At 42.2% G+C, this 14,466-nt stretch overlaps 1 protein-coding gene across 7 annotated transcripts in view; it reads right to left on the bottom strand.

Annotated features, from left to right (window-relative positions):
• ST3GAL3 (ST3 beta-galactoside alpha-2,3-sialyltransferase 3) overlaps window positions 1-14,072 on the bottom strand; it is a 188,256-nt gene extending 174,184 nt beyond the window's left edge. For 4 of the 7 annotated variants that reach the window (XM_062617309.1, XM_062617308.1, XM_062617307.1 and 1 more), the window contains exon 1: window positions 13,207-13,351. In XM_062617309.1, coding sequence (XP_062473293.1) covers window positions 13,207-13,321 — 115 coding nt within the window. In that variant the 5' untranslated portion in view covers window positions 13,322-13,351. Of the gene's footprint in view, window positions 1-13,206; window positions 13,352-13,984 lie in introns of those variants that run through there. The other 3 variants (XM_062617311.1, XM_062617312.1, XM_062617306.1) reach the window with 2 other exon arrangements.
• Window positions 14,073-14,466: the final 394 nt, after the last annotated feature.

Below are 14,466 nucleotides of genomic sequence, written 5' to 3'. Positions count from 1 at the left end.
GTAACACACAAGCATAAAAAACACAAAAAAGAACTGCTCGGCAGGAAGAGGAAACAGGGATCCCCTAAGCAGTTAGTTCCAGGTACCATATTACATAGAACTCTCCGGGCGAGAGATTTGACAGTAATTATCGCACATCTAAACACTTCCACACAAGTGTAAGAAACTCTTCAAATCCAGCTGGTCCACAGCACAACTAGCAAAGGTGGATGCAGAGTCAATTGTCTGACAGGTTTGGTCCAGCTCCCCCACATCAACAATGCAAAAGTTCAAAATTAATCATAGATATCTCAAACATTTTTATAAACAGGTCCATGAAGAAAAAGAAACCATCACAAGTTTATTTAACATCATGAACAAGGACGAGGATAAGGAAAACTGCTTATAGAGTAACTGCATTCCTACAAATGCATAAACAAATACACTACTGTTGAGCAAGGTATACTTATACTAGGCACAGCATTATGTCAAAACCTACAATAACACACAACAGCCAAAAGGGGAAGATGAGGGGGGTTAAACCTTTTGGCTACACTGTTAAGTCTTAAACAAAACCAAAAGAGCCCTAACTTCCTGAAATTAAAGTCTGCAGAAAAAAAAATCTCATCTTAGTTCTTTTTTATGCTACAATTATAAAGTTTTCTACAAAAGTGACAATTTCCCAGTGCAGGTTCTTCATTCTTCACCTAATGGTTCCTCTCACTTCTCAGTTCCATTTTCTGAAGCCATACTTACAGTTAAACACAAGAAGGAATTCTGCATCAAGGCTGTATCAGAAAAGCAGCAAATCACTAGATAATAGTAGATTTGTCTAGTCCTTCATCCATCCATCCTTTCAAGCAAAAAGTGTAATATGCATAGGAGAGTACATCATAAAGAATACTCAGCCCTAGTTTATGAGCTATTTGTATAAATTTTTCTTCAAAGTCTCAGTAACTACATTAAGAAACTTTACGCATTCAAAGGTTAGGAAACACTAGCCTAAAGGCAGTCGCTTCCTTTAATGGCATGGTTTCTATTCATAGAAGTACAAACTATTCCTCAAATAATACAATATGCCCTAATTATAAAACTAACTTTATGGGGAAAAAAATATATGCAGCAACTAGGAGTAATACACTATTGTCCAGCACCAAAGCTTTCATATTTTTTAATAGAAATAAGGCCTACTTTTCAATGTGCAAACTTACCCTTCAGAAGTTTAAAAATATTCAAACTACATATGAAGCACCCTTAAATGTGAGGCAAATGTAGAAAACTCCATCAGAATTAATACAATTCTCCACTAGAATTCAATTTGCAGTTTCTACATTGTATTAACTCAGGCTTCTGCTTCTAATGAAGTACTGGACTCAAACACAAAAGCTCTGAACTCAGATAGGGAGAAACTGATGTTATAATGAATCATATATAAAAATAAAAGCCTTTGCAATGTTCAGATAAGGCACTTCTAAACAGAGATTCTGGCAGCAGTGCTAACACAAAAAAGCAGCACTGCTAATTTCCTAGCTATATAATGGAGAACCGCCTATGCTTTATTTGGAACCTGGTAGAATTGTATGGGGCAAGTCTCAAAAGGCAGAAAAGACTCAGCAACTAAATTCACAGTAATTAGATTTCTAATTATACCTACAGCATTAGTGACTGCTATGGTTAAAACTGCCTGAACTGCTCCATTATTCCACTCTTTTCAAAAACCTCAGGTTTTTTCATCCTTTGAGCTGAAATTCTAGAAGTTTAGCCTATGCCTCTCTATATACATATATATTTTAGAAAGTTTAAAGAAAAAAAACAGTTCTGTGTTTGAGCATGAAGAGGAAAATTAAACTTTTCCATTGTAAAAATATACTACCTTTAAAAAGAGAGAGACAGTTGTGGTACTAATGCAGCCTGAGAGCATGAATACAGTGCCTTTGATGTGGTAAATCTGAAGGCTGAAAAACCCCAAACCAGCATTCACAACTGATCAGGTTGTGCACTTATGCACTTCCACAGATGCATCTTAGGCAACTTTTAGCAGCAACTTATACTAGCCACATATCCTATATCCTAATATACTAGCCTATATTCTAATTACAGTACCTATATCAAGCCACGAGCACTGCCCATGCAGACCATCACCAGTTTTGTTATTATCAATACAGCACTTCAAAATACTGCTATGTTTTCACAAAAACAGCAGACAACCTCTGCCCCAAGGAAGCAACTGCAGCATATGACTGCTCTCCTTAACTAAGCAAATGTAGAATACATAATTACAGGACAGCAATCCTTATTTGGCCAACTGGACACTACATCAAGAACCTTGAGACCTTTATTCTATTCATAGCTCTGCCCTTGAGCTGCTGTGTGACAGAGAATAATTTCACTTCCCTGTGCCTCAGCTTCCTCTGCCTTCCTGAGTCAAGTCTAGTAAGTTGTCACCCTTCATCCTAAGAAATACGTCTCAACGCATTTTTTGAATTAGGGTATCTAAACACTATCACAGCTGAAAAGCAATACTTACATGGTATCTAAGCTATTCTGAGATTGATTAATTTCCTACAGAGATAAGAAGATGCAAGCGCACTTATAAATTATTAACTTTGTTAACATTTATTTATAGTAAGCCTTCATACACAAGAAGCCATCAGCTACCTACCTGTTGCAAAAACTCAATTTTTATTGATTTCTGTGCCATCTCGTTTCCACTACTTCCTTTAAAGCATACATGCATCTGTGCATAATGTTTTGAACAAAAATAGTACACAGAACATGCTTTCTCACTGTAGCCCATTAAACTTTTCTGTAGTTAGGCTGTTACTCCTTTATTTCAGGAACTATTGAGGGGCATACTTAACTCCACTGTTGCAGCTCAGATGAACCCATGTTCAGCGTCCCTAATACTGAAATCCACAGGATAATAGCTGCAAAAAAATGACGTGCTGTAACAGGAACTGACTTAAAGTAGGAGGGATTCTAGCATCATCTGAAAATAGTTGAAGACAAGCAACATAAATATATATAAGCTCTTAAAAATAGAAATAGCTATTTTAACACATTCTGATTTTTCCTTTTTTTTTTTTTTTTTTTTTTAAACAGAGCAAGAAATGTGAAGTTTTGGCCCCCAGGGATATGTACCTTGAACTGTCTTGGCATTCAGTTACTGAAAATACCAAGAACTGGTTAACAAACATCCTGTAGTTTTTGTACCTGACTAGAATTTCAGCACTATCCTCACAGGCTATTACTTCCTCAAGAAAGCAAGGCATACAAAGCAATATAATCATGTGGTGCCTGAAGGAGTAACCACTTGAAATCATCTATCTCAGGTTCAAACATCTACTCAGGATATGCACACACAGTACAAACTACTTTTTGCTTGATGCCTGGATGCACGATTACATTCCTTCTAAAGTGCAGGAGAGATACATAATTCATAGAGAGACATACCTCATCACCCATTTTGTATTTGTCCTTGCGAGTCATACCCTGGTTTAGCTGTTCTGTCACCTCAGCCTGACACTGTGATGTAAGCCAGACTGAAGTGACAGAAAAATGAGATATTATAGTGACAAGAGCACCAAAAAGGTTAGCAGAGATAATCTAGGAAAAATCTCCTCTGCAAAACATCCCTGAGTGTGACATGCATGGTCAGAATCAGTACTAAGGCCACACTCAGATCACAGCAGCAACAGCTGACCAGTTTGAGATAAATCACATACTACCTCCTTTGTGCCACAAGTTATTGCCCCAGTAATATCAGCAGAAAACAGATTTGAGAGACAATTGTTGAGAAACAATTGAGAGACAATCTATCCCATCTATCCAGCTCCCCACGTGTACCAACCCACATCTCAGCTATTAACAAAAGGCGTCCTACTGCTCGAGAAAGAAGATACAGGAAATACATGCCACGGGCCACCCTATGGTTTTACCTGCACGATCATGGAGAAGACATGATGAAGTGGGATTGAAAACCTACCTCAGCTCTGGAGGAACGGGTGCGTGAATTGAAGAGGAGAACAAAGGTCAAGGATGATCATCCCATGAAAGCTGCAGCTTCAGTCTCTGGTGAGCAGGTTCCCAGATGGAGTGGAAGAGCTGATTTTACTCCAACTCCTGTGATAAAGATGACTAATCCTTTTCTAAAAGACTTAGGTGACCAACGTTGTGATGACTATTAGAGGGGCCCTGTCTCCAGCCAGGTGGAGGTAGGGGACACTTGGATTTACTGGACTGTGTGAATCAGATGGCCTGGCACATCAGTCCCACAGAAGTACAAGGCTCTAGTAGATACCAGTGCACAGTGCACCCTAATGCCATCAAGCTGTCAAGGGGTGGAACCCATTTGCATTTCTGGAATGACAAGAGGATCCCAAGAGTTGACTGCACTGGAGGTTGAAATCAGCCTGACTGAGAGGAAGTGGCAAAAGCACCCTACTGTGAGTGGTCCAGAGGCTACAAGCATCCTTGGCACAGACTACCTCAGGATAGGGTACTTCAAAGACCCAAAAGGGTACTGATGGGCTTTTGGTATTGCTGCTTTGGAGACAAAGGAAACTGCGCAGCTGTCCACCTTGCCTGGTCTCTCAGAGGATCCTTCTGTTCTGGGGTTGCTGAAGGTTAAGAACAAGTGCCAATCACGATCATCACAGTGCACCAGCGGCAATATCGCACCAACCAAGACTCCCTGATTCCCATCCATAGGCTGATCCTTAGACTGGAGAGCCAAGGAGTGATCAGTAGGAGCCGTTCACCCTTTAATAACCCCATATGGCCAGTGCAAAAGTCTAACGGAGAGTGGAGACTAACAGTAGACTATCGTGGCCTGAATCCAGTCACAGCACCACTGAGTGCATTGTTGAGAAACAATTTTGGGAAATTGCTTCTCAAAAATTGTTTCACTGACATGAAACAGATTTGAAATGAGCATGAAAGGTGCCCAAGGCCAACCTGCCTGTATTAAAGCTGCTGGTGAAAGCCCATGTGATCTATTCCACCTAATGAGTGATAAGGTCGAGCTTTCCATTGAGGCTGGGTATATTTTATGGCACAACTGCCGTTGCTGCAACAGCTAGAGGTCAGAGGTACATGCCTTGTGCACCAAGGGATGTACAATGACATGATGGAGGAGAGGCAGAGAACTACTTACTAATGTGGATGAGATAGTCCTCACAGGGAGGTATTGTTTCCAGCTGAACTCAGTGCTAAGGGGTTCACAGTCAGCTGAGATGCATAAGTCCTTTCACCTCTGAAAGCACTCAGCTGCAGAGCAATTTCTAAGAGAGGTAAAGTGCTTTCACTGCATTGTACCTTCCAGAATATCAAAAGGTGCTGACTTTGACCTCTGCAAAACTGCATGTGAGGATGAAGCTTTGGCTGCATGTAAGACACTGACTGCTGCCCCTTACAAACACTATCACAATTCTCCTACCACAAGTCACAGGAACATATCCTTCCCAAACCTGGGGGATAGGGAGAAAATGCAGAAGTGTCCTGGTTTCAGATGGGATAGAGTTAATTTTCTTCCTAGCAGCTGGTACAGTGCTGTCTTTTGGCCTTAGTCCAAGAACAATGTTGATAACACACCGATGTTTTAATTGTTGATAAGTAGTGCTTATCCTGATCAAGGACACTTCAGCCTCTCATGCTCTGCCAGTAAGGAGGGGCACAAGGAGCTGGGAGGGAGCACAGCCAGGATAGCTGACCTGAACTAGCCAAAGGGATATTCCATACCATAGAACATCATGCCCAGTATATTAAGTGGGGGAAGTCGACAAGGAGTCACTGATCCTTGTTCAGGGATGGGCTGGGCATTGGTCAGCAGGTGGCAAGAAATTGTGTTGGGCATCATTTGGCTGTTAAGTGGTTTTTGTTTGGTTTATGTATCTCTTTTTTTATTACCCTTTTCATTATTATATTGATATTAGTATTACATTACACGTTATTTTAATTATTAAGCTGCTCTTACCTTGACCTTCAGGCTTTACATCTTTTCTGATTCTCCTCCCCGTCCCACCGGAGGAGGGGAGGGGTAAGTGAGTGGCTGTGTGGTACTGAGTTGCCAACCAGAATTAAATCACAACAACAAAAGTTGAGCAAGTGAAGCAAGTGAAACACTAATTTAGGTTAAGGTCAAGTAAGCAAAGCTAAAACCACACTGTTTTGAACTGGTCAAGTTCCTCAACTGCACCCATCAGCTAGCAACACAAATGGAGAGAGGGAGAAATACAAAGGCTCGAACAGGGACTCAAACAGTAACAAGACTGCTGTTGTCAGAAATAGCAAGAGTATCTTACTATTTTAAGATGCAAAATGAAGGCCCGACTGTGTGTAGGGGGATGGAGAAGTATTCTTGCACTTTGCTTTCTATCTTGCTAAAAAGTCAGAACTAAAACAGCAACATAGGGCTGAAAAAGCTCAAATGAAGACAGAGTAACAATGAGCACAAGTATAGCATTACAACTACTCCTCAATCCACAAAGTGCTTAGGGTGCTATGCTCTTACTGCCCTTCACTAAATCTGCCCCTAAAGTCTGAGGAGTGTTCAGGGAGCTTTCCTCCTCTGGAGAAATCTCAAGGACAAAGCAACATTACGCCTGCTCCCTCAACAGCACTGTAATGTATCATTTCTCGTTGCCCCAGCAGAGTTTTTCCCTGCGCTGTTAACATTACAGCAGCACCGTTCCTGGACAGACAGCAGGGTCCTTAGAACAGCAAGGTTGTAAAGTAACATGAGGTGTTTCACTAAATACATGGTAACATGTCAGAAAAAATGAAGCACTTTCATTCCCCTACGTCTTTAGCCTACCTTGTGAAGCACTGTCTTCTAGAAGACAGAGAAGCACTGATGAACTTCTTAAATTTTGTTTTTAATTCTTTTATTGACCTTAGAAGTTCTGATCCATATTCACTGAGAAGACTGCTCTGTCCTGGAGGGGCTGCCTCTAGTGAAGAGGGCAGGCAGCTCTTTGTGGTTCCATCAAACAGACAGAGCACTCAGGAACATACACATCTACCTCCAGCCAAGAGAAAATTAACTGGCAAAACTACAGCTGTGGAAGATACTACCACAACTGAATGTCCTGATTTGCAAGAGTTTAAGTTTAGCCATGCTTCTTATTCTGGCATATTAACAGGGAGCACAAAGTAGCTTGGAACAGCAGTAACAATTTCTGGGCATTAAATCCATTTTTCTCTATTCTGCACAGATAAAAGAATCACCACCCTTAGTACACTAAAGTTTTCAGCTTCAGGCTGAACACAAGTGGAACGTTTCAGCCCAATAAGAGAATTCTTAGGAAAGTTAAGCTACTTTACCAGAGAACTGTTGTTTTAACTCCTGTTTTTACATCTGTGTTTCCAATATTCACTGCTGCCTTAATAATTTTACTTCCTATTTTTAACATTTTATAAAGCATCACCGTGATCCTCAAATCCCTAACGCATCTGAAAAGTAGCAAAGTTTCCTTAAATCTGAAGCTGGAACCATGTTATGAGGATTTTCTAAATATTTGGTCTCAATTTTGGCCCAACAAGTACAGCACTAGGAGACTACAGAGCAGCTGAATAGACAAAGCAAACCTTGAAGTTACTAATAACTCAAACATCAGTGAATTCACAATAATCTGTTCCAATGCTGTTCCAAGTCCCTTCCTGAAAAGTAAAAAAAGCAACTGTTTCAGGAAATTTAACACTGCTACATAATACTATCCAAAACAGAGTTTTTAAAATAGCTAATGCCCACAAGGTTAAAGTCTCTCAGGCTTTCCAGCTTGGAAAGCCGCAGCAACCATCTACCAAAAAGAACACACACACTCTCCTCCCTAATGCTAAGGCTTCACATAGATACAGAGCAAGTGAAGTGGTTAACATCACCATTTGCTTGCCGCCTTCACAACAGGGGCATGAGTGCCTTGTAATTCTACAGTATAAAAGGATATGCTCCCTCACCCACTTAACCATAAATTCAGACAGCTTAGCTCAAACTACTTTCATCAGAAATTTATGCTCCCAGTGCCAAGCTGAGCTGGCACAGAGATGGTATTTTCTACAGAGGCACTCTTGCATTTCCTTCTTCTGGCAAAGGCAAGTAGGACAGTAACTCCCAGAGATGATGATCTGAACACAAAACTATTATATGCTTCTTTCTACAAAGGGAACAAGTTTGTCTCCATGGCCTAGTTGCTCACTGACTGAATGTCTTTCATTTAACAACAGAATGAAGTGAGATGTCAGTGTATGCAAGATCCACCTCCTTAACGTAGAACAAATGACACCCCTAGTAACTCAAGATACAACAGTTGTACCCACACTATGTATCATCACACAGACTGTGAAGCTTTAGCCACATGCAAAAGAGCATACTCATTCCAAACCCTTATAAAAAGATCCATTTCTTCGACACATTCTTAGTCCCCTATACAGGAATTGACAAAAATACTACTCCACTTTGAGAGAAATTGGTATATTAAAGATAAAGGTATGATTGCTTTTGGCTAATTTAGCCTTTTTTTTTTGCTGCGAGACTGGTTTCCATGGAAATGCAAGCAAAGTAAAAACCTGCAACCAGAAGTGAGTCAGTTTTGCCTGTTTATGTCTCCTCAGTTCCCATGGAAACAGACATCAAAAAAAAAAAAAAGTATGAAAAGGATAAGGGTCCTGAAATACCTTCAGAAAATCTCTTCCCAGAGCTTTATCTCTTTGGCTGCCTTTCCAGCATTAGGGTTGAAAATAACACAGAGCAACAGATGACAGAGTAATGACTCGATTTCTTTATGGAGGCATCAACAGAATGTACCTGGAGATGTTTCAAAAGCCACATTCAAACTGACAAGCTCAAAATCTACAGCTACAAATTGTATTAACTCAGGGTTTGGCAAAAGTACCTAAAGTAAAGTATGTTTTTCTTTAAATTCATTCAATCCTAAATGCAACAGGGAACAAGAAAACAGCATCACACTGTCCTTTTCTGAAGTATATTTCAATACTTTCAGAGGGCAAAAAAAAATCTGCCTTGGGGGAATGAGTTCAATATTTCCATAGCCAGGACATTTTTAATGGAATCATTCCTTCCTTACAACACATTCATTTTTAAGTTGCAAAATTAGCTATACACATACTGGGTTAAATAATAAACATCAGCATTAAATTTTACTATGACTATATCCTGTCCTTCAGTTATGGGTAAAAATGCATTCCTCCGAGCTGATGAGGCAAATCTACGAGGCACTGTCAGCTCAATTCCATCACCCATCATACTTTTCAAAGATAATGGGGTACCTTCCTGTGTGCTGTCTTTTTCACACTCATACAGATAACATCTTCCTTCCTCCACAGAGCCAAATGCATCAGGAAAGGTGAAACCAATAGGACCAGAAGCTATTAGGAAAAGGCTGTAGTGCACCTGACCTTCCAAACCTGTTCCTGTCACTACCAGTACTATGTAAGAATTCCCTGATAACTCAGTGTCCAGAAAGAAACACAACGAACAGAGTTATAATTATCTGCTGCTGCAAGGTCCTTCTAGAATGTACATGACAGCTAACCTGATAACAAAATTCTTATTTCCTTGTTTGTCTCCCACATTGTGTTATCAGTTCTGCGTGCTTAACACCCTTCATGCAACTTAACACTTAATCAGAGAGCTGCAGCATCTGTCACTGTTGCCTGTCTGGGAAGAACATGGAAGGACAATGTTCAACTCTTACCACTACTGTCAGAGACTGAAACTGTATTACAGAAATCAGGAAAGAAAAAAAGAAAAAGGAAAGTGTACCTCTATCCTAAACACTGTTCATAAACTCCAAACAATCACCAGAACTCAAAGGCCCTCCTGCATTTCTACAGTGCTACGCACCATTTTTTTGCACTTTGTTGCTGCCCTGAGAACTTACACTATATTGCCACCAACATCAAACAAGGCTCAGGGAAGAGTAGCCGACCATGACAGTCACTAAAAGGATGACAGAGGGGTAGCCACTGGAGGTTTGTCTTGAATTGAAGCAGCAGTCGAATTTAATTTGACTTTAATTAGTTCACATTAGCTGAATTCAATCTATTCTTCACACAAGAAAGATAAGCCTTAGAGAATTAATTCTTTTGTATCTCTTCAGCATTTTGGCAAGGTGTACAGTTGCACAGTAAGGATAAGAATCTCTCAGAACTCACTAAGGCATCACTCAAGGAGGACAGATTTAAATAGAAATGATAAGAAAAACACTGATTCCTATCTTTCAGCCTATTCAAAGTTTAGCCTCCTTTCTTGGAGGTGTCAGAAGTACAAACAAATAAATTACTTTATTCACTTGCTTTAGCAGCTAAATATACAAACTCCAAAGTCTCAGCAGATTCCTTACAGTTACCATTCAAATTCACCCATATCAACAACATACAGAGGCAGTTTCTAAAACATCAAGTGAACAAACCATACAAGCAGCAAGTAAGCAGATCAAGTATTTTTCATCATGCTCTAGAGCAAATATGTGTCCATTATTAAATGCAGGTGTCAAGTTTACTAAAATCAGAATCTGAAGAGATTGCAGGGGTGTCAGATGTCAGGATCAGCTTAGTTTCATGCCTCCTCTCCACACAACACAGAACAAAGATGAATGCGATTACTGAAACTAAGGAGTCACAAACAAAATAAAGACACTGGTCACAAAGAAAGAAAAAACAACTGAAAAAGAAGATAACTTACACATCAAACCCAATAATCTTAGACGAAGCACCCTAAAGCTAACACATCTAACTCAGTTTTGCCTTTGGGGACATCAGCATGATCGTATCAAGCTTAAGGAGACTTACAAGGTCACACACTGAATTGTAATTCAGGATACAAACCCATGAATGGCTATCAAGCACCACCCTGTCTTGTGAAATGAGCTAAGACTCCCCTTCACAAAATAGAAAGTATAATTGCACCATTACACATTGTATCATATTACTCATGCTCAAGAAAGCCTAATCATGGTTAAATGAGCAACTTCAACTCTGTCATTTGTTAACTTCCAAATGTTTATTTATAGAAGCTTAACATTAACTGGTTGTATCAAGTTTCCCACTATAGGCTTTTAAATTTGTATTTTAAATCTGCGTAAGTTCCTCATGCACAAAATTCCACGATAAACAAAACTTTTTTTGATTCATGCAAAACTCCTTTAAGATCAACTGAAAACTGGTATCATCTTAGCTGTTTCCAAAAGTAATCACAGAATCTTGCCCTCTCACACTGGACTGGTGTTTACACTAATATTTCCAGGAGCTTCATCTGATATTTGAGACACAACCTATACAAGCGTCTAGAAGAAAACAAACAACAGTACAGCCCATATCCACTGTGACAGCTGATAAAGATCAATAAGCTTATTCTTCAAACTAGCTGAATAAGCTTAATGCAAGCACTGTGACTTCCGAGAATAAATGAAGAACATATTTTATATACAAGATGATTTAAAAGGAGACACACAGCTAGCAAAAAGCCTGTGACATCACCTCACAGGGCTCCTGTCAGAACATCCAAAAGCAGCCAGTACGCGCAACAGAAATCACTCTAACTTGGCTGGAACTTAAAGTCATCTTTCCAGGTAGAAGCATTCATTTTTAGAAATCCACAATGTTTGCATACTGATTTGCAATGCTGCATCACAAAACTCTTGACAAAAAGTTACCACAGAACTCCCCAGGGACTGTCATGGCATAAAATAACAAACGGCACAGGAAACTAAAAGCACAAAATCCAAAGAGGTGAAACCTGAAGAAATTTAAAACTCATGCCAGCACCTTGGTATGTGGCACATAAACACAGCACTTCTCCTCCACGTTTAACAAAGTTCACATACAAGCTGTGGCCTGAAGGGTTTTTTTGCAGGCCTTGGGAAGTCCCAGCATAATTTTTGGTGGTACGAAAGAAGTAGAGGATAGCAGGTGGTATAATTTCATAACAGCTCATCACGTGGTAGAGATACATAAATGTCCTTTTAACTACATTTTGTACTTCTTTTCATGCAGGAAGGATTTTCTATACTTCATTGACAAAAGTGTTAGTTCTCAGAAGGTCACAATCAAGATTGGACTCCCTCTCTGAAGAACAAACCTAAAGCAACAATCCCTGCTCAGAAAGCAACTATGCATTTCCTTTCAAAAATTCAGTCTTACAATACCTGTTCTGGTACAAGACACCTTAAGAGCCCTCCTGTCAAAATCACTGCATCAGTGCAAATGCCACATCCAAGTCATCATCCGTCATCATGCAAAAATTAGAACATGTACCAACACATACAGAGGTATGACAATATTAAATGCAATAAGTATTACAGCAGAAATCTCCAGCAGTATGCACAGTAATGCTACACAGTGAAGAAGGAATTTGACGGACAGCTTTTTTGTCAGACTGGAAAACAATCCTTCTGGATGAGTGTTTCTCAGCCACTGATCCAGGGAGCAATGGTCAGCTGAGAGGGGTCTGAAACAGCCCGTGGAACAGCTGCAAAGAAGGCTGGCTTGTGTTTTGGGCAGGAGGGGGAAAGGAATGAATTGATATTTTCAACAAACACTTTTCACAAGCAAGCAAGAAAGCAATCACCACAAGCAAAAATAAGAGCAGTTACTGAGCAATCAAACTTCAGCCTAATTTATATCCCTTTGCAGCTAAAACCTCCTATAGCATTACTGCACAGTACAATCCTCAGATTGTATTCAATGAGGTCAGATGTCTCTTTAGACTTAAGGAGATTGAGAGACATCCTTTCAGATGAGAGATATTTGGCAGATAAATGGAAGATGAGGATTTCTGAAGGACAAAGAAAGATGACAAGATAGCCAGCATATATGATTACAAAAGGAAATTAAAATCCACCAGAGAAAAAAACCTCACCTCAGATACTGTAAAATGTACAGAAATGTTCAGGGAACAAATACTTCAGCACATAAAACTATTTTGACAATTAAGAATAAACTAACATAGGATATTGTAAGAACTGGAATTTTTAATATTACAGTTACAGAGTGTGAACCTGCTTTTGTACCCAGTAATAAAAGTAAAGCCATAAAGAGCATTAGGTAATCACAAATTCAACCCCTTAAGCATACTAAAAGCTCCAGCATTTGATTTGGCTTAATCACATCCCACTAATACTAGTAAATCAGAATCACCTCAGTACTACTGCAACAATTTGACAGTCGTTTCAGGGAGCCCAGAAGGAGTTACACGGTGCTCATACTTACTTGAATCTTCCCATCTGAGGAGGTGCAACTTCCAAGCGGAATAGTACAGAAATCCCAGTACCAGAAAGAGGCAGAGGGCTAGCAGCAGGTTACGCATAAACACCAACAGTCCCATCTTCACATTAAATCTGCTCTTCTACATGACCTGAGAAAGAAAAACAGGTTGAGGTTGGAGCCACCTTCTCCGATGGTCATCCTCCCAAAACACACAATCCCACACTCCCAGTAACGCACAGATCCAAACCCACGCTCTTCGCGTGCTACCTGACCTGCATCAGTGAAATAATAACGACCACCCTCGGCAGCTGCGGGGTTTTCGTCCCACAAGGGTAAATGCCATTCCGGAGAGGCAGCAGGGCACTGCCACGCTGCCCCAGGGCAACGCCGCAAGTCTCCGTCCACATTTATGCCCCGGTCCACTTCAGATAAATACCCTCCGAAACCGCCACACACAGCGGGGCCTGGCAAGCATCGCGCTCCACCCAAGCGCAGGGCAGCCGGGACGCGCCACAGCCATCCCGCAGCGCCCCGGGGCGCCTCAGGACAGCGGGGCCGGCGGGAGCCCGGAGGCCGAGCAGGTCCCGGCAGGAGCCCCGGGCACGCCGCAGGGAAGACGCTGCCGGAGGATCAGGGCCGCCTGGAATCCGAACTGGAACGGGAACCGCTGGGCAGACAGCAGGGCGCGGGCCGGGCACCCCGCCGCCTGTCCCCGCCTCGCCGAGCTCCGCTTCCAGCCCCTGCCCTGGTGGATTTCCCCCCCACACACACCCCTCCTCACCCGGCAGCCGCCGGCGCTGGGGGCTCGGCCGCCGGCTGCGGCCCCCGGTCGCGGGGCTGCGGGCGCCGCCATGCCGGGCGCGGCGCAGCGGGACCGGCCGCCGCGGCTCTGAGGGGCACAGCGGCCGCCAATGGGGCGCCGGGGCGGGCCGCAGCGCTGCCGACCCGCCCGCATAGCGGCCGCCACCAGCCAATGGAGCGGTGCGGGGGGCCGCGCCCGCAGCCAATGGCGGGAGGGAGGGCGGCTGGGGGTCGCCGCCGGAGGGGCGCTGCGGCAGGGCGGTGGCGCGCGTGCGCAGAGACCTCTTGTAAATCCCCCCCCCCGTTAACCGGTGTGCTGCACTGCATGCGCGCGCGCTTCGGCGGCTGAGGGGCACTGCCCCGCTGCCAGGTCACCCGGGCACCTCCAAACCCTTGTGGTGACTCCGAGCACTCCGCTAAGCTTCCTCCAGACACGGCGCTGCAGGAGCACTGTCAAGCTCT

The sequence above is a fragment of the Pezoporus occidentalis genome, unplaced genomic scaffold (assembly GCF_034315485.1).
Source record: "Pezoporus occidentalis ecotype Australia unplaced genomic scaffold, CSIRO_AGI_Poc_V1 ctg194, whole genome shotgun sequence".
Lineage (NCBI taxonomy): Eukaryota > Metazoa > Chordata > Aves > Psittaciformes > Psittacidae > Pezoporus > Pezoporus occidentalis.
This window is presented reverse-complemented; position numbering and strand designations above follow the sequence as displayed.